The sequence below is a fragment of the Coenobita brevimanus genome, chromosome 20 (genome assembly GCF_032717465.1).
Source record: "Coenobita brevimanus isolate Jiangsu-jjx chromosome 20, ASM3271746v2, whole genome shotgun sequence".
NCBI classification, from domain to species: Eukaryota; Metazoa; Arthropoda; class Malacostraca; order Decapoda; family Coenobitidae; genus Coenobita; species Coenobita brevimanus.
Window position 1 is genome coordinate 17,308,828 of NC_136973.1, and position 20,184 is coordinate 17,329,011.

At 45.0% G+C, this 20,184-nt stretch overlaps 1 protein-coding gene across 1 annotated transcript in view; it reads right to left on the reverse strand.

Annotated features, from left to right (window-relative positions):
• LOC145391920 (putative neural-cadherin 2) overlaps nucleotides 1-20,184 on the reverse strand; it is a 441,690-nt gene that overhangs the window by 18,091 nt on the left and 403,415 nt on the right. The window contains 10 exon segments of the mRNA XM_080266411.1: nucleotides 2,991-3,338; nucleotides 7,198-7,446; nucleotides 7,799-8,144; nucleotides 8,587-8,732; nucleotides 11,959-12,138; nucleotides 14,102-14,395; nucleotides 15,042-15,210; nucleotides 17,796-17,959; nucleotides 18,712-18,914; nucleotides 19,678-20,077. Coding sequence (XP_080122537.1) covers nucleotides 2,991-3,338; nucleotides 7,198-7,446; nucleotides 7,799-8,144; nucleotides 8,587-8,732; nucleotides 11,959-12,138; nucleotides 14,102-14,395; nucleotides 15,042-15,210; nucleotides 17,796-17,959; nucleotides 18,712-18,914; nucleotides 19,678-20,077 — 2,499 coding nt within the window.

The following is a 20,184-nucleotide window of genomic DNA, read 5'->3' on the forward strand; positions in this document are numbered from 1 at the left end:
AGGAACGGTCAATCTATCTACCTATCTATTGCCAGACGCCTCAATCCCACAAACAAATCGCCTCCAAGTCACCCTGTCCCCCGCCATTTCATTGCCCTGCTTCAAGCTCACAACCCGCTCTCTCATATGCCTCTCCACTCCATCTCTCCATCTCATCCTTGGCCTCCCCCTCCTTCTCCTCCCTTACCACCTCACTCAAATACACTCTCCTCGTCAATCTCTCGCTCTCCATCCTCTCCACATGGGGCAAACCACCTCAATGTGTTTCTCCTAACACTTCCTATCACATCCACACCACAACGCTCCCTCACTTCCTCATTTGTCAGTCTGTCTCTCCATGTAACTCCACATGCTCCTCTCAAATAACTCATTTCCACTGCTCTCACTCTTGACTTCTGTCCCTCCAACAACGTCCAAGCTTCACATCCATACGTTACAACTGGTAGCACAATACCGTCATGTAGTAATTTTATCACCTCCATGCTCACTTCCCTGTTTTTTATCCCTGCTATCAAGGAACCAGCAACCTTTCTTCCCTGCTGCACCCTTTCAAGCACTTCACCTTCCAAACTTCCATCCTTACTCATCACACTACCCAAGTACTTAAACACACTCACATTTTCCATTTCCTCCTCATCCAGCCTCACTGTACATCACTGACTTCACTTCTCTCGAAGACCAAATATGAGCATTAATTTTAGCCCACTAACTAAATTCAGGACATCTCTACTTTTTTTTTTCATCATATTATTTTCAGCTCGGGGGAGACAGTAAGGTTCGTATTCTCGTTGGTAGAGGAAGCCCCCTAACACCTCTTCCTAAGCGATTTATTTTGCTTATTACTCCTTACTCTCCTCTTCTGTTTTATTACATCACCCAAATACCACCATACTCAGCAAAAATAACATACAAACCTATACGTATCCAGCTGTATTATAAAACAAATTGCTTAGGCAAAGGTGCTAGGACGTTTCCTTAACCGACAGGCACGCGGACCTTGGGCTCCTATTCTCGTCGGTTAAGGAATCTCCCTAACACCTCTTTCTTGACGATTTTTTTTTTAATACGGTTGGTTAATATCCATTTGTACGTTATCTATGCAGGGTATGGCGATGGGGGAAGGATTTATGCAACACAGAAGAGGACAGTAAGATGCAATAAGGAAAACAAATCGCTTAGCAAAAGGAGATAGGGAGGCGTCCTAACCAGTGAGAATAAGTGCCTTAGAAATACAGATGTTTGCTATAGTATTCCTACCCCTTCACTCCCTGACGCCTCCCCACTGATGCTATTTGTTGGTACTAAGAATAAGTCGCTGATCTGAAAGGGTTAAGGGTGTAGTGTTCACCTAACGTCCTTTTGGCGAAGGATGATAAGAAATAAATAAATAAAAAATCTGGTTGAAGATTCGAATCATGTGTGTAACGCAAGACCACAAGACAAAACTCTCACACCTGTCTCCTCTTTCCCGCCACAAACACCACTGAAAGGCTGTAATTTACAAGACCTTTGAGCGTTTAGGTAGCCCACCTTGATATTATAAGTGACAGTTTGGATTCAACAATTTTTTTTCTTTGAGTCTGTAGGTTAGTTGTGCAGTAATGAAATGAAAACGTATCTGATATTTCTCTCCAACAAAGAGAGAATGTTTTCGCCCATGTTTGTTTATTTGTTTGTTAATTTGTTTGTTGGCAGGATTACTCAACAACTAAGAGAGAGATTTGGACCAAATTTGGTGGGTAGATATGGAGAATGTGAGTGCATTCAAGTACTTGGGTAGTGTGATGAGTAAGGATGGAACTTTGGGGGATGAAGTGCGTGAAAGGGTACAGCAGGGAAGGAAGGTTGTTGGTACACTGAGAGCAGTGATGAGAAATAGGGGGGTGAGTATGGAAGTTAAGAAGTCACTGCATGATAGTATTGTGATCCCTACCCTGACGTATGGAAGCGAGGCATGGACCTTACAAGAGGGGAACAAGTCAAGAGTGAGAGCAGTGGAAATGAGTTACTTGAGAGGAGCATGTGGAGTGACATGGAGGGACAGGTTGACGAATGAAGAAGTGAAGGAACGCTGTGAGGTGGATGTGGATGTGGTTGAGAAGATTAAGAGAAATACACTGAGGTGGTTTGGACATGTGGAGAGAATGGAGAATGAAAGACTGACTAAGAGGGTGTATGTGGGTGAGGTGGGAGGAGGGAGAGGGAGAGGTAGACCAAGGATGAGGTGGAGGGATGGAGTTGAGAGGTATATGAGGGAGGGGGGGGTGAGTTGGGGGGAGGGTAGTCAAATGGTGGGTGACAGAGCGACTTGGAGGCGTTTTGTCTGCGGCCACCCTTTGCGGGATTAGGGCGTCGGGCTATAGATAGATAGATAGATAGATAGATAGCCCATGTCCCAGGGATCAATCGTTTAACTTTTGGCACCGATCCGGATCGTATTACAGATTTAGGATCCGGAAAACACTTTCTGCAAAACCCTCATCCATGATGATAAACCCTCACCCACTAAGATGAGTGGTTTGGAAATGACGTTGCCCTTGTCGGAGAGATGCGCTCCACTAAGAGCCCCCCTAGAGTAAAACTTAGGTTCTTTCTTTTCGAGTAAATAGCCTACAAAACTTCGATAAATACATCAACCTAATTTATTTTTTCTTTATAATCAGGCCAACATTCAACGAATCCATTCAGTTTAAAGGAAGTGCTTTCCAATGAAGAGGTTAATGAAAGTTATATCCAACCTTCCCTGTGTGAAGTCTCTCCTAAGCTGATAAAAATAATTCGGTGATAAAGACAAGAATGTATGAGAAAGTGTCGTATTTAAAGGATTCAAATCTATTATGTCAAACTTATGATAATCATACACACCTGATTGTTTACCTGTCAAAGAAACACATATGGTAACGTAACTGCTGAGCAGATTCTCATGAAAATCAGTGGTGAGGATCCAGAAAAGACTGCAGGTACAAAGATTCCAGACCGTATTAGCTTACATGCAGCTGGAGAATTGAAGACAGTTGACGGGATAACAGCTGGACCAACAGACCGCTTGGCTGGCCTCTGGACCTGACACGCAGCTGCAGCCACAACTCATAGGGGTTCGGCGGCTGGTCAAGGGCTATCCTGGCAAACGAAGAGGGTCCCAGGGAGGTCGGAGTGGTGGGTGTGGTGCATTCAGGGCCTGTATACCCTGGCTGGCATTCACACCGGGGCTCTGTCAGGCCTCCCACACACGAGCCACGCACACCACAGGACAGGCTGTCTCCACCGCATGCTGTGTCCTGTGGCAGACACCCAGCTTCACTGCCACTACCGTACGCTGGTTCACCCAAATCTACCAGCTGGAAAGAAGAACGTAATGCCAGGCACTTAGCAGAATGGCCAGTTATGGGATTATCATGCCCGCCTATGGCAAATTGAAGACAGGGAGCTGCTACTGCTACTACGGAAAATTGAGGAGAGGGAGCTGCTATTACTCTCATGTGCTCAATATTTGTGATGAAAACATAAATATTGATCAACGGTTAAGGGAAGTATTCATTTTCACAGACAGACTGAACTACAGTAATTATCCTTGTTGCTGTTGCATTGAAGGTAGTGACAAGGAACAGGGAGGTGAGCAGGGAAATAAAATAAATGAAGTTGCTACATGACAGTACTGTGATCCCCACTCTAACGTACGGAGGTGAAACATGGACCCAATTGGAAGGACATGAGTCATGGGTGAGAGCAGTGGGAAGGAGTTACTCGATGGAACCATGTGGAGTTAAATGGAAAGACAGACAGACCAATAAGGATGTGAAAGAGCATTGTGCTGTTGATGTGGATGTGAGTGAAGGCTTCATGAGAGTTTGGCCACATGGCGTAGGATGGAGAATGAGAGACTGGCTAGAAGAGCGTATGGGAGAGTTGGAGGGACAGGGGAAGAATGAGGAGGAGATGGAGGGATGGAATGGGGAAAGATATGAGAGAAAGGGGTCTTAAGTCGAGGGAGAGGGGGAGACTGAAGATGAGATAGAGGGATGGAGTGGATAGAGGTATGAGGGGGAGGGTTATGAGGGGAAGGAGGAGGGGGAGACAGAATGAGATGGATGATTGAAGTGGAGAGAGAAATGAGAGAGAGAGAGAGAGGCATGAAGGGGAGAGGAAGGAGGAGACTAAGGATGAGATGGAGGGACGGAATGGAGAGATATATGAGAGAGGAGGGCATGAGTTTGAGGGAGGGCAGCCAAGCAGCAGTATACAAGGTTATACATAAACAGATCCAGGTCAGCCATGGGACGTTGTTTTGATTTAGTTCTTGGGCCCGTATTCTCATCGGTTGCGGAAGCTTCCTAACACCGTTTCCTTAGCGATTTATTCTGTTTATTACTGTGTGTTACATAAACCCTTCCAATATCGCCACACTCTGCATAAATGACACATACAAGGATATTAACCAGTCATATCCAAAAACAAGTTGCAAAGAAAGAGGTGTTAGGAAGCATCCTTAACCAACAAGAATACGACTTTGGTATCCTCAAACGCTGTAATTCAGCTTAGCATATTCTTTGGGGAATGTAGCCGTTGCATACACCATGACGAGAGGCGCTTCATAAATTGTGCAAATCGTCTGACTGTGGTAAACCAATAAATATATTCTCAGGTGTAAATAGTTATAGAACAGTCCTTTACCCAGTTGGTTGTTGATGAACCCCAGTGTCAGGCTGAGCAAACCCATCAACCACACTGCAGGGCCATCCTGTACAGTGAACTGATGTTCCTTTGAGGGTCGAGGCATGGGGAAAAGTATGGAGGTTTGGTTCCTGGGTGGATGCGGCATTTGCGTCTCCACCCAGCTAACAGGAGCACCATATGAGTAGCAGGCTCCACTTCACCCCGTGATCCGGTTATATGGTTACCACCCAGCTTTGCATATGGTTTCCTGGGTTACAGGAAACCATTAGACTTGTTACTCTGTGTAGAGTCAACTGAAGTGGAAAGAAGAGAAATAAAAAGTTACAGGCAAGAAAGAGAGAAGTAGGAGGAGAGGAGGGAGACAGAGAATAATAATGCTAAAGGAGGAAGTAGACAACACCACATTAACCCCTCAATGGCCGTGGGTTCAGAAACTTGCACTCTCCCCTGGCCGGCCCGACACCATTTTCTCAAAGTTCTAAAATCGATTTCTATTCTTAGAAATGTGAAGAGAATTGTCTGGCACCTGACAGTGTGTTTTTTGGCTTCATAAACCTATCCTGTGATTCCCTATGATTTGCAGAGGATAAGAAATTCACAAACTTCACTGTGCATGTGCCTTTAGCATGTAAACATATGGAAAAAAACACAGGAGAAAAAGTGCTTGGGATGACAGAGTAGGCTGGGCCAATATATGTGACCTTCGTTCCCCTCCCATAATTGTTGGCAGTTTTCTACAGCTGGCACTAATTCAACGTCAGTGGCACGTTTACAGTCAAGCGTCGCTCATCGCTGGCGGCCACTGAGGGGTTAAGTAGTTCAGTCCAAAGAGTAATTTCTTTGTGTGTGTGTGTGTGTGTGTGTGTGTGTGTGTGTGTGTGTGTGTGTGTGTGTGTGTTTTGCTATCTTCAGACTATTTTATTCATCTCTGGACTAATCTGTCATGTTGATGAGATTAATGAAATCTATGTGTAACCTCTCCAAACCGAAGTAATAATGAAACAAATGCATTCGGGAGAGGAATGGTAATCGCCTGCCATAATATGTTCTTTGCTAAGGTACAAGCAACCTACAAACTAAATTTGAAGACAATTCACAAAACTCTACGGAAATCAGCCACCGCGTTTTGCAAAATGCCAAAGCATATTAATATTATTATATATATATATATATATATATATATATATATATATATATATATATATATATAGTGGTTGGCATTCGGTCGTCTTTGATCGAATCTTCACCAAAAGTAATAGGCTTCTGCACATCCACATAGCTGTTGTTTCCTGAAGGTTTGGTGAAAATTCGTCAACAACTTTTTGAGATATTTTGACCACACAAAACACACACACACACACACACACACACACACACACACACACACACACACACACACACACATACACACACTGACAAAAACTATCACGTCGCCTTGCTAAAGGCTGGTGATACTACTACTACTACTAATAATAATAATAATAATAATGTCACTCCTTGCCTGGATAAAACTGCCAGTTGGTAGAAAGAAATTGTCATCAAACTGCAGTGCCTTAGACCCATATTCCCGTCGGCTAAGGAAGCTCCCTAACACCTCTTCCTTAGCGATTTATTTGGCTTATTACACCTTACTGCCCTCTTCTGCGTTATTTAAATCCGTCTAATATCGCCACGATGTATAAATAACATATTGTACGAAAAGGATATTAGGCATCCGTATCCAAAAATAAATCGCTAAGGAAAAGGTGTTAGGGAGCTAACAGCTTTAGAGAACCGTGCTTTACCTCATTCACCTGTAATTAACTCACCTCCTCATTAACACCAGGTGAGAGGGGCAGGGAGTCAGTGCTTCCTTTATGGCTGTAAGCCAATCGACTCTCTCAATTCAATGTCTTATTTTCTCCTTTATATTTGCTACTTATGGACAAATTTTATCAACTATCAATAGACCTCTCGTGTTCAAGAGGTAAATGAATGCTATATCTACTTCCTCCAATTCAAAAAATCTCTCCAAAATTCAATAAACTAATAAAAACAGACGGTCAGAGCAGTGGCTGAAAGAACAGTACTTGATCCCGCTCGCTGGCTGGTAACACGACTTCCATCAATGATAAGGTGAGAGAAGCAAACAGTGATTTGCTGACGAAAACCCTGAAAGTTAAAATTTCTCCTGTATATAGCAGGAATAAACTGGAAAGGGTTATCTCACCTTCCCAATAACAATAAAGTGAGAGAGCCAAGAAGCAGATCTCTCTCGTGATACATAAAATTGCCAGCACATGTCAGGTATATTTGGGTGGGAGAGACACATGTTAGGGCCGAATTTATATTTCCTCTAATGTTTCGGGCTACACAAAACCCAACCTCAGAGTTTGTGTTGCCCGGAACGTTGGGGAATATAAAGAACTGAAGCTCTAACATGTCTCTCCCCCACCCAACATTTCCACTTGTCATACTGGATGACCTACATGCCAGGAATAATGTCAAACACAACGTTCTTTGATGGAAGGGGTTGAAACTCACCTCACCATTAACGGTCAGGTGAGAGAGACAGCCAGTCAGTGCTTGGGTCTCTAAAACAGTGGTCCAGCCGTGGTCTTCTGGGCTGGGTGGGGGATGTGCCAGGCCCCCCAGCTGTACGGGGCCAGACCCTCCCCATCTCGTAGGGGTGCTGGGGGTGATCCAGGGAGCCCTTGCCAGGCAGTGCGTCTCGCTGTCCCGCTCCTCACCTTCCCAACCTCGTCCACACAGGTCCAACATCAGCGTTACTCCCTGCCAAAAAATATCTATCTATCCATCTATATACGTAGGCTGCTTCCCCCAGAGAAAGGGAGGTAGTCGAGACAGGACGACACACTCCCAATTTACTCATCCACCCACGCACACATTCATTCACATCTTAGCCCCAAGGGGAGAAGGGACAGATCCTGCCAATATATATATATATATATATATATATATATATATATAAATCACAAGCATCCTAACCTACTGTGTTTATTGTATTATCCTTCTTAATTTCCCACCTTCGGCCACACATGTAAAGCATCAGCGTTACTCCCCATTGAAAGGCCTGAGCATTTAAGTGAAGGTGCAGTGTATGACTAACGCCCAGCTCAAATACCTGAGCATTTAGATGAAGGTGCAGGGTATGCCAGGTGCCACGCTCAAGGGTAGAGTTCACCTGCAGCTGTATAGGTCCCCCCGCTCCCTCAATCACCACCTGCGCCCGCCCACCGACCACCTGAAGGGCCAGGAGGGGCGTGGATGTGTGGGCGGGGCGGGGGAGGTTGGGTGAGAGTGGGCCAGAGTACAGCACAATGCCGCTAGATGCGAGAGGAAGGAGCCTGAGTGAGATGGTGGTGGGGAGGCAGGGCGGGAGGGAGCGCACCCACGCGAACCCGGAACCCATGAAGGTGCGCGACAGAGTCTTGCACTGAGGACCCCAGGACCCGCCAGGGCACACGCATCTCAGGGAAGGACAAGGAAACTACTTAAAATAGACTGGACGTGTTTTGAATTACACATCTATGTGAATGGTTGTCGCTCTGACCCCAGGCCCATCTCAACGTGAACCCAGTGGACTGCAGGCTGAAGCAGCTCTTGCCCTGCAGAACTTTAGCACCTTTACCATCTCACTGCACACAAGTTTATAAGTCCAGTGTTTTAAAAAATAGTACTTGAAGCTCATTTAAAGATATTGTAGCCGCAGTCTTTTCACAGCCAACGTCGAAATGTTTAATAAATCATTTACTTGTACAGAATGACAATATTACATTACAAAACGCTGATATTATACTTCAGTGCACCGCAGACACAATTGCAGTAAGTCTTGCCAGTTATAAAATTACGAGGCTACTATTATGTTATTCAGAGAGAGAGAGAGAGAGAGAGAGAGAGAGAGTTATTTACCTGGCCCCGTCATCGGTGCTAACACATCGGCCAGCGTTGAGGCAGGAGGCAGGTGTGCAGGCGTGGTGGTATCGAGGGTGTGGGTGGCAGGTGTGGCCGCGGCTCAACCGAGGGGTCACCAGGGAAGTTACATTCGTGTCCACCACCTGAAATAATCGTACAAGACTAGCACACCATCTGTCTATCTATCTATATACCTAGGCTGCTTCCCCCAAAGACAGGGAGGTAGCCGAGACAGGACGACACACTCCCAATTTACTCATCCACACACACACATTTATTCGTATCTTGGCACCATAGGAACATCATGAAGAGAGAAACCTGTACTGTACACAGGAAAAATCATCCAATATATTACCAATATGCCGGGAATCGAACCCGGGACTCTCAGTTGAGAGCCAGGCAGCATACCACCACACCACGACCAGGTAAAAGTTACCTCACGTTGTCACAATCTTGTAACCAACGTCCCTCCGCCCCCACTGTGGGCCTGAAGAGGATGAGTTAACCCCCTGGCACTCGGGCAAGCAGATGCTTCTTTAATCTATCCCAAACACTTACGGCAAGCCAGGTTTCTCTCTTCTTTCTGACTTGCCGTCAGTGCTTGGGATAGATTAAAAGCATCTACTTGCCCGAGTGCCAGGGGGTTAACTCACCCTCTTCAGGCCCACAGTGGGGGCGGAGGGACGTTGGTTACAAGATTGTGACAATGTGAGATAACTTTTACCTGGTCGTGGTGTAGTGGTATGCTGCCTGGCTCTCACCTGAGAGTCCCGGGTTCGATTCCCGGCATATTGGTAATTTATTGGATAGGAACATTATACTGGTGTTGTTGGTGCTTATCATCAGTTATGCCCCACCCACCAGACCCATCGACCGCAGGTAAGTAACTACACTTAAGGAGGTCTTCTCACAAGTCCCTGACACTGTTGATGATGTGTCTGTGTCTGGTCCGTATTTTCGTGGGTTAAGGAAGCTCCCTAACATCGCTTCCTAGGCGAGTTATTTTCCTTACTACTCCTTCTTATCCTCTTCTGTATCATTAAAATCATTCGAGTACCACAAGTTATAGCAAAAAAAAAAAAAAAAAAGAATCACACAAACTGATATTGGCCAGCCGTATCAAAAAATAAATAGCTAAAGAAGAGGTGCTAGGGAGCTTCCTTAACTGATGAAAATACAGGCCTTACTGGGTCGGCAGTGCTTCGTAATGTGGGTTAGGCTGTGGGCGTCCATTTTGCTTATTACACCTTACTGTCCTCCTCTGTGTTGCATAAATCATTCTAATATCGCCATACTCTGCATAGATAACGTGCAAAAGGATATTAATAAGCCATATCCAAACACAAATGGCTAAGGAAGAGGCGTCAAGGAGCTTTCTTAACTAACGAGAATGCGGTGCCACCTCTAAGCTGGTAACTGAGGAAAGAAGATGGCGAGTCATTTGCCAGCTGTCTCTATCTGTATGTTCGTGAGCCAGAGTTTTTGCACGCCCTGTAGCCCTGCCACTGATTGCAGGGTTATTTCAGAGTCTTTTTGTTAACTACGGTAAATATATGATCCTGACACCAAAGGAATACTCATAAAGAGGACCACAAAGGGGTTAAAAAGGGAGGTTTTGCGAATTCCCCCTCCATAGATTAGAGGGAAATCATAGTGAGGGGCAACTACGCTTGTGAGAATATGTGGAGAGTTAAAAGAGGAATTTACAGCCATTGGCGATGTCGTTGAGTCCACTGTCTTGTCCTGGCACCCGAAGCACTGTCGAGAAATTTTAGAAGAGGAACACACTGGCAGCTGATTGAGTTCTGATTGCTTAAAGGGTGCAAGAGACTAGAGAGAAGATTGAGAGGTTGAGGTGTAGGATCAGAGCAAAGGAAGTGAAAGTTAATGCTGATGAAACGAACGTCAAGGCACGAAGGTGTGAGTAATGTCAGAGCAACGTATATGGCCCTCTGTTGTATGTAGAGTTAGAAAGAATAGTATCATGTCTTCAACTTGTTATGAATGGTCCATAAATGATGTAGTAGTGTTAGAGGTATAAAGAAGGACGTGATAATTTTCAGTGTATTATGCAGGGCTATCCGGGCTGTGGATGAGAGAATGGAAACTGACGATTAGGGAGACAGCGTGGAGGAGGCTTGTTATTCGGGGAGGGGGGGACTGTCACCTGGCCTAATTCCTTTGCTATAATGAGAGGTATTTGGAAAAAATTTAGGGAACTGTTGTCTTCCCTATAATGACAGGGTTCTCCTCTCTCACCAGGGTCACTCTCTACAAAAACATGTGTGAGGAAGTGCTATTTTGTATGAGAAGACAGTGAGAAGAAGACACATGCAGACAAGGACGCAAAGAAATAAGATTGAGGTGGATGAATAGCCTTGCTGAGTGACAAAACTAAGAGTGTGCTGTGCGGGCAGTTTGTCATAAAAAATATTACAGAAATGACGAGATTTGGTTAACTGACAGGGTATGGATGTGTCGAGAGTTGGGGCAGGGAAGTTGGCTGAGAAATGTCACAGGAGAGAGGGTGGAGGGAAGAGTGTACAGAGGCAAACTGGGCAAGACATGATGTGAGGTTTTGCATGGAGACCTCCAGGGTAGGTGACAGATCAGTGCAACAGTTTAAGATCGTGAAACACAGAGTTGCTAACAAATGAAAACGCCTATCTATCTATCTGTCTATCTATCTACTTGTCAGTCTATCTATCTGTATCTATATACATGAAGCTCTATCTCTATCTATTTATATCTATACGAGTATACATCTATATCTATCTCTATATCTGTTTATACAAGTATACATCTATATCCATCTATAACTAGGTGCATCTATATCTATATATCTGTCTGTCTATCTATCCATCTATCTGTACACCTATATACATCTATATCTTTCTATCTGTATCTTTGCTGTAGTACATTCAACATTCACTTTAACTTGGCCCAATTTTTTCTTCATTTGCAGCTTATTTCACGTAGCTCTGTGGCAGAAAAGTTAATACTACGGCTCTACACCCTTTCTATAGCACTTCTTCGTGACTAGCATCATATTATATTGCTTATCTCTTGTTACAGGTCAGTATTCAAGGTGGAGGGATGACAGTTTTAGGCCAAGTTAAAGTGAACAGAGAATAGTATAGTCTTTGGTCTCTGACTGGAGGGGTAAGATTTTTTTTACTATCATGTTAGAAGGAGGGGGAGGCCAAGGATGAGATGGAGGGATGGGGTGGAGAGGTATATGGGAGAGGGGAGTGTGAGTTGGGAGCAGGGCAGTGAAATGGCGGGGGGACAGGGCGACGTAGAGGCGATTTGTTTGTGGCCACCCCGTAAGGAATTAAGGCGTCTGGCAATAGATAGATAGATAGTTACCTGAAGAGGAAGAACAACTGAAGCAAGGGATGCCATGGATGATGGATGGTGGGGTGAGGGGGAGTGAGGGGCAGGGGAGGGGGACAGCTGGCCACTGACACCACCACCACCACCACCACCCTCAGACTGGACCATCTGTGCGTCATCCACAACCACACGCAGGTACATCGCTTTCTCCAGCTGAACACAGACATGGCGATACAGGGGAAAGAAAAACATTAAATATACCCTCAGAGATAAGAGCGTATTGAACCATTGGAGCATTATACACAACCGTATGAATGTACAGTTGGCCACACATACACCTGGTACAGTGTCCGTGTGATGTGGGAGTCTGGCTACGATTTCGGACGTTCATGTATCAGAGTTACCTGGTCATTTCATCTATTCTGACACCTGCGTTCATTCCTGTCAGTGCCACCAACAAACATGTCATTATGTCAAGGGTGTCATGTGTACCAAATCCTAGACCACTGATGCACACTGATGCTGTACCAGGTTCATATGTTGCCAGGTGTACATGTTCTCTCCTCCTGAACACGGCATATCAAAAGGGAGAGAAAACACACAAGTACTACATGCGGAAACTTCAGGGCTCTTGTGTTCTTGCTCTTGGTGTGGTGTGGTGTGGTGTGGAAGGGTGATTTTATGTTGTGTGGTGCGAGAGGGTGGTACACTGTGCTGCATGGTGTTGTGTGGTTTGGTGTGGTGTGGTGACGTGAGGTGTGGTGTTGTTCGGTATGGTTGTGGTGTGGTGTGGTGTGGTGTTGTTCGGTATGGTGTGGTGTGAGTGTAGTGTGGTGAGGTGAGGTGTGGTGTGGTGTGGTGTGGTGTTGTTCGGTATGGTGTGGTGTGGTGTGGCGTTGTTCGGTATGGTGTGGTGTGGTGTAGTGTGGTGAGAGGTGTAGTGTGATAGGATCTGGTTTCACTAAAGTCGCTTAAGCCTCCAGGAGTGAAGCACCCAGCGTCCGAAAATTGTTAGTGAGAGAGAGACGGACAGAGCCGTTCCAATAGAGGCTAAAAGGAACACGTGATGCTGAAAATAATATAAATTCAGAGTCACAAGGCTAAGTCCGTTTTCGACATTTTATTTATTTATTTTTTTTTTTACGTGTCCGACTCTGGGCAAATGCTTCAGGGCCTATTTCTTGGCGTCAGCGTCCTATCCCAAGGCCCAGCAGTCCTCCTACACCTCCACATGTCACCACTTAGGCGCTAACACCCACCGTCCATATTGAATACATGCTAGGGCTGTCTCATACAGGACTGGTGTATTGGTATTAGCGGGGGTATTTTTACGACATGTCGGCGGGTCATCTGGTAGATCAGGAAAGTCTGCTTTGAGGAAATTCAAATCCTTAAGCTGTTTCCTGCCCCAGCGGGGATATGATCCTGGGTCCTTTAGGACTGCAGGCCGCCTCTCTACCGATTCACATCCCGTTCCCAAGGTCCACTAGTCTTCCTACACAGCCTACTACACACCCCCACATGTCACCACTTCGGCGCTGACACCCACCGTCCATAATGAATACATGCTAGGACTGACTCATACAGGACTGGTGTATTGGTATTTGTGTGTATGAACAAAATAACAGTTTTTATCTGATTTGGCTTAAGCTTGGCATATAGGGTGTCAGCCAAGGAACTGGCCTACTTTTTTTTTTTTTTAAACAAGAGGCCAAAGGTCAAGTTCACATGGTGAGGTTAAAATGAACAACTGTGATCCGGTTTAGCCCAAATTTTATGGAAGGGTTGAGGATAAGGCAGGAATGAAGCTACCTGGACTGGAGAACAATAAGTTATATATATTACTTGCCAGCACGACATTATTGTTATGACAGCTGACGTGTATTTTAGCAATGCTGACCAGAAATATTACATCTGGTGATTATCTTGTAGAATACACAAATATAAGTGAGGTTTTTTTTATTGTATACAAATGTTCAGATATCAAGAGATGATTGAAAACCTTTAAGTTATATTATGTTTGTCGGGGCATTGTGGGGTTTTCTGTGCCTATATATTTGGCTTTAAGGTGCCGATGTCTTTGTTAGCTACGTAAGGATAGGGAGGTAACATGAGACTGGCCATTGAAAAGAAATTAAGCATTCGTATAGGTGGCAAACATAAAGCAGTAACTCACCTTCTGAATATTGAGTGAAAGAAGACCATGAAGCTTTACAGGGTCCAGGAACTTGCCTCCTGCCTGTCTCACACTCACCCAAACGCACGTATGGTGAGTGGATGGAGGGGGTGTTGAGGAAGGGAAGACGATGGGGGAATCTGAGTTAACTGGAGAGGCATCAGGGAAGGTGGGGAGTGGGTGGGGAGACAGGGTGGGGAGACCATACACGCTGACGATCTCAACTTTGTCGCCCACTCTCCCCACCACCTCCCTCACCGCCTCCGTCAGGGTGCCCAGACCGCCGCCACCCTCCTGTTGAGATTTAATGGGTATTGGATGAATTTTATCAATATTTCGAAATGGGGTTGATTGGGAATATTTATGCCATTTTAGCAATTTCTGTTTCACACACACACACACACACACACACACACACACACACACACACACACACACACAACTCAGCACATACACACAAAACCACAACCTACACACACACACACACACACACACACACACACACAACTCAGTACATACACACAAAACCACAACCTACACACACACACACACACACACACACACACACACACACACATCCACACGCAAAACCACAACCCAGCACATACACACAAAACCACACACACACACACACACACACACACACACACACACACACACACACAAAACCATACACACACACACACACACACACACACACACACACACACACACACACACACACACACACACACACACACACACACACACACACACACACACACACACACACACACACACACACACACACACACACACACACACACACACACACACATACACACACACACACACACACACACACACACACACACACACACACACACACACACACACACACACACACACACACACACACACACACACACACACACACACACACACACACACACACACGTACACCAGGCGTCCAGTGTGCTGCTAGTGCGGTGGGTGTGGTGGGGGAGAGGGTGATGGGCACAGCGTGGGTAAGGGCCTCGGGGCAGAGATAGCGCACCTCCACCGTCACGTTGGCTGACACGCCCACCTGACCCCACGCCCGATCCGACACCAGGAAATGAAGGTTGTATCTGGGGAAATGACGGGAGATGAGGCATTATATTAGTAGGTATTTCCATTTGGCCCCAAAGGTAGATCAGACGACAGGAAATGAGGGTCTTATCTAAGAAAATAAGGAGAGGAGAGGAGGGGGACTTTAGAAATGGAGGTCGTACCTGGGGAAATGAGGAGAGATGAAGAAGAAGACATCAAAGAGTGGAGGTCGTATCTGGAAAATGAGGAGAAAGGAAGAGGACTTGTGAAATGAACGTCGCACCGGGCAAATGAGGGGAGATGAGCAACGTCAGTAGGTATACCTATATGATCCGACTCTGGGGAAATGAACAGAGATGATGAACAATATTAGTAACTTTTTCCATTTGGTGTTAAGCTTAATCAGACTACAGGAAAAGAACGGTGTGTCTGGGGAAATGAGGGGAGATGAGAAACAATATCAGCTGAAATGACCCTCTGACCCCCACGCTCGATCAGACACCAGGAAATGAAGGTCGCATCTTGGGAAGTGAGGAGAGGAGAGGAGGAGGGCTTTAGAAATGAAGGTCTTATCTATGGAAATGAGGAGAGGAGAGGAGAAGAGAGGAGAGAAGAGGAGATGAAGAAGACATGAGGAAATGCAGGACGAGGAAACGGAAGTCACAGAACCTCTTTCGCAAATCTTGTTGTTATTCTTTTTGTTGTTGCAATACTTGTCTCACCTTCACGTGAACCCAGTGGAGTGCAGGTTCTATTTCAACCAGTCACTCCTGGACATCTACTGAGGTTATGCTAAAGGATTATTTGTGCTTTGATAGTGAGTTGCATGATGTGTGTTTTGTTATGCGGGGCTGCAAAGAAGCGTGAGAATGGGTTTATTTGCAAGTTGTATTTTGCACTGTTATTGTGTCCTGGCATTGTATTGGTATTGTATTTTGTATTGGTATTGTACAGGGAAGGCTGGTGACCGCATCGCAGGCTGGCGTACTTGTGTCTCTCTAAGATGGATAGTTTCTGAGGGGCGGATGTCCAGTGGTGATTCAAGAAGGATGCTGTTTGAAGGCTTTGGATGGCTGTGGTGGCTGTGTTTATGTATGTGTGCTGTTAGTATGTGTTTATGTGTTTGAGAGGTGTGCTGCTGGTGTGTGTTAAGTGTACTGTTCGTATGTGTGTGTGTGTGTATGTTTTTGTTAAGTGTGCTGTTGGTATGTGTTTGTGCTTATGAAGTGTACTGATGGTAACTGTTTATGTATGTGTTTGTGAAAATGGTATGTGTTTATGTTTGTGATGTGTGTTGGTATGACTTTATATGTTTGTGAAGTGTGCTGTTGGTACGTGTATGTATGTATGTTTGTGAAGTGCGCTGTTGGTACGTGTATGTATGTATGTATGTTTGTGAAGTGCGCTGTTGGTACGTGTATGTATGTATGCTTGTAAAGTGTGCTGCTTGTATGTGTTTGTGAAGGTGCTGTTGGTATGTGTTGACATGTTTGTGGTGTGTTGGTATGTGTTTCTGTGTCTGAGAAGTGTGTTGGTGTGTGTCTGTGTGTTTGAGAAGTGTGTTGGTGTGTGTCTGTGTCTTTGAGAAGTGTACTGGTGTGTGTCTGTGTGTTTGTGAAGTGTGTTGGCGTGTGTCTGTGTTTGTGAAGTGTGTTGGTGTGTGTCTGTGTGTTTGTGAAGTGTGTTGGCGTGTGTCTGTGTTTGTGAAGTGTGTTGGTGTGTATCTGTGTGTTTGTGAAGTGTGTTGTTGGCATGTACCCACGTGTTTGTGAAGTGTAATATTGAGTAGAAGAGAAGGGTTAAGTTCGGCTGTTGTTTGTTTGTTGTTTCTCGTGGAGAGGGTGATGCAGCATGAAGCTACAGGCGTGGGATGGGTCCAGCTGAACCAATGAATTATATGCCTCTCATATAAGATCCTTGTTTGGAGTTATATATCTCAACGTAAAGGATCTGTTTTAGTAATATGCAAACATGTATCTCGATCTCCTTATACAGTGTGTGTGTGTGTGTGTGTGTGTGTGTGTGTGTGTGTGTGTGTGTGTGTGTGTGTGTGTGTGTGTGTGTGTGTGTGTGTGTGTGTGTGTGTGTGTGTGTGTGTGTGTGTACTGTATCAGTATTGTAGGGAAGAGAGTCTTGTATTCCTGAACTTGGGCTTAATCATTTATCTACAGTCATCTCTCAATTTCCGACTCAGGTTCAACTCTCCATATTCTTTTACCTTCTTCTTACAATCAGTATCTTTCCTATAGTTTTTTCTTATCCTTAACTTGGCCTAGATTTGTGTCCTTTTGCAGCTTTTTTAACTTCGACCAATGGCAGGTAAAGACAGTGCTATGGCTCTACTTCCCTTCCATAGCACTTCTTCGTTACTAGCACCATATTGTAGCTAATCTTTTGCTACAATTGTGGACTCATGATAGAGAGATGATCATTTTAGGTCAAGTTAAGATGGAAGGAGTACAGTATTCTCCTAGATTCCCATTTCTAGTGTGTTCGTTACTAGCATCATATTCTAGTGTTAATCGATTGCTACAACTGTATAATAAAAGAAAAGATGATTTTAGGCCAAGTTAAAGTAAAAAGAGTATAGTATTCTCTTTGATTCTCATTTCTCGTGTCTTACCTCCTCTCTCTCAGCTGTGTGGATGCATAAATCTCCCCAGTGGCTGTGTTAAGGGAGAAATGGGGATGGGGAGAGCCAGCCCACTCAAATGTCTTATCGTCAAGGTCCCAGTCGTCAGGGTCCTGCACATACACCCTCCCTAGCGCCACCTCCACGCCGCCACCCTGAGACAAAAGTATGAAGTACTAAGTATTTTTCGTAAATTATCATAACACAAACGGTACAACACAAGGATATTAAGGACTAATTCTGTTTTCCGAAGATTATCATAACAACCCAAACATTAGAACAATTAGTGAACATATGTAGCAGAAAATGGTCCTTCACATACATTCTGGTGCCACCTCTACTCCACCACTCTGAGCTAGGAATATTAAATACAACTCTCTGAAGTAAGGATACTGAATTCTAATTCTAGTTTTCGAAGATCAGTCAGAGACCAATATATATAAACACTAAAAGAGAAATATTTATCTGGTATATCCCTAAAAGGCTGCCCAGTTCAAAAACAAGAGGTAGGATTGATGCAGTATTAGTTAGATCTAAAGGATACGATGGAAAAACTGAGGGAAAAAGAAGTCTGTGAAGATATGTATGGGAAAGGCTGATAGAAGAATAAGAGTCTGAGAGATGATATTACTGTGAAGGATTAATCTTGAAGTTGCTACAGATTATGACAATGTGAGAGCTAATCCGAGTTAAACCATGATTCACACTTGCTTAATTTTGTGACAGAAGCTATTTGATGATGGATGATAATGATTATGATGATGATGATGATGAAGATGTTGATGATGATGAGGATGTTGATGATGATGACAGTGACGATGATGATGAAAGCAATCACAGTAATCAGTCATAATGAAGGCACTAACGAAAATATAAATTACAACAACAAAAATCACGTGTGGTGCACCTGAGTCTTCCAGAGATGCACCGTCTTTGCGCCTGGCTTCATGGGGTTGTCATTTACATCGTCAATGATAACAGTGATGGTGTGTGTGGCAGCCAGTCCCCCGGCATCACCCACCACCACCTCTACTGTCAGTTGTCTGTGTTCCTCTCGGTCGACTGCCTTCACTGACCACACCTCTGCCCCACCACGACCACTATCCAGACCTATATGGGAAGAGCAACACGTAGGATTAATCTTTGCCCACCTTCGCTACATCCACCATCAGCTTCCACTGTTTCATTTTTCCACTGCTCCTCTCGGCCACCACAATCTGCCCCACCTCGACCCCTGTCCAGTCCTGCCAGGGAAGAACAACACTTGGGATCAATGACTGTCTCCCTTCACCACTACGCCTCTATTCAGCTGCCTATGATCCTCTCTGCCAATGACCTTAATAGACACCTTCTCAAAACCACGATCACTGTCCTCTGCCTTTAGCTGAGTCTTCCACTCCGCCAATTGCCAATGACCACACCTCAGCACGGTCACTGTCTGCACCTGACATAGAAAAAAGATTAGAAATAATGTCTCTTTTCTAAGTTGCACAGTAAACTTCATGGTACCTACTGCACACGATTAGCAACCAACATACCATCATTCGTAAAAATCAAATGTCAAATACTCTACCCCTTTTCATTTATTATTATCTTAGCCCTACTGTCATTAAATCTAGAGCAATATTTCTGTCTGTCTGTCTGTCTGTCTCTGTCTCTCTCTCTCTCTCTCTCTCTCTCTCTCTCCCCGCTACGAAGGTACAATCTAGGTGAAATCAGGGTAGGTAAGGTTAGATCAGGCTTCGGTTTGTTTATATGAGCCTAGATTAAGTTAGATTCGGTTAGGAGTTTGTATCTTTGGTTGTTAGAGCACTACAACATCAAATATACTATGGACAATCATGATTATGAACAATACAGGTACAACACTAACCATGATGGTAGTTGAGTGAAAGGGTGTGAGTGACGAGGGCTGGGTTGGAGGCAGCCAAGGTGAATGAAAAGGGCGGTCCGTGTCCCAGCTGCCACAGGTCATCGTCCGTGGCTGTCAGTACACCCAGTAACTTTGCAGACTCTCCTTCAGTGACGTGTAGGAGGGTGGGCGGGCGTAGGCGGGGTGGGCAGTCGTTCACATCACTCACTGTTATGGTGAGGGTAGCCGTGGAGGACAAGGGGGGGCGACCATCATCAACGGCGATTATCCTAGCCACTCCCACCTCCCCTCCTTCCGCCTCTCTGTCTAAGGTCCGCCACAGACGTACATTTCCTCCAGCTTCCACTTTCAGGGCGCCCCACCCGCCCGCCACATGGTAGGTCACCTTCTGCTGTCCCATCTGCAGGAGTCACAATTACACAAAGCTGCAAGATTAATGATGTAATTGGGATAATGTATGTACGGGCAAATTCGAAGTAATCCTAACCTATTGGAACAGCATGGTAA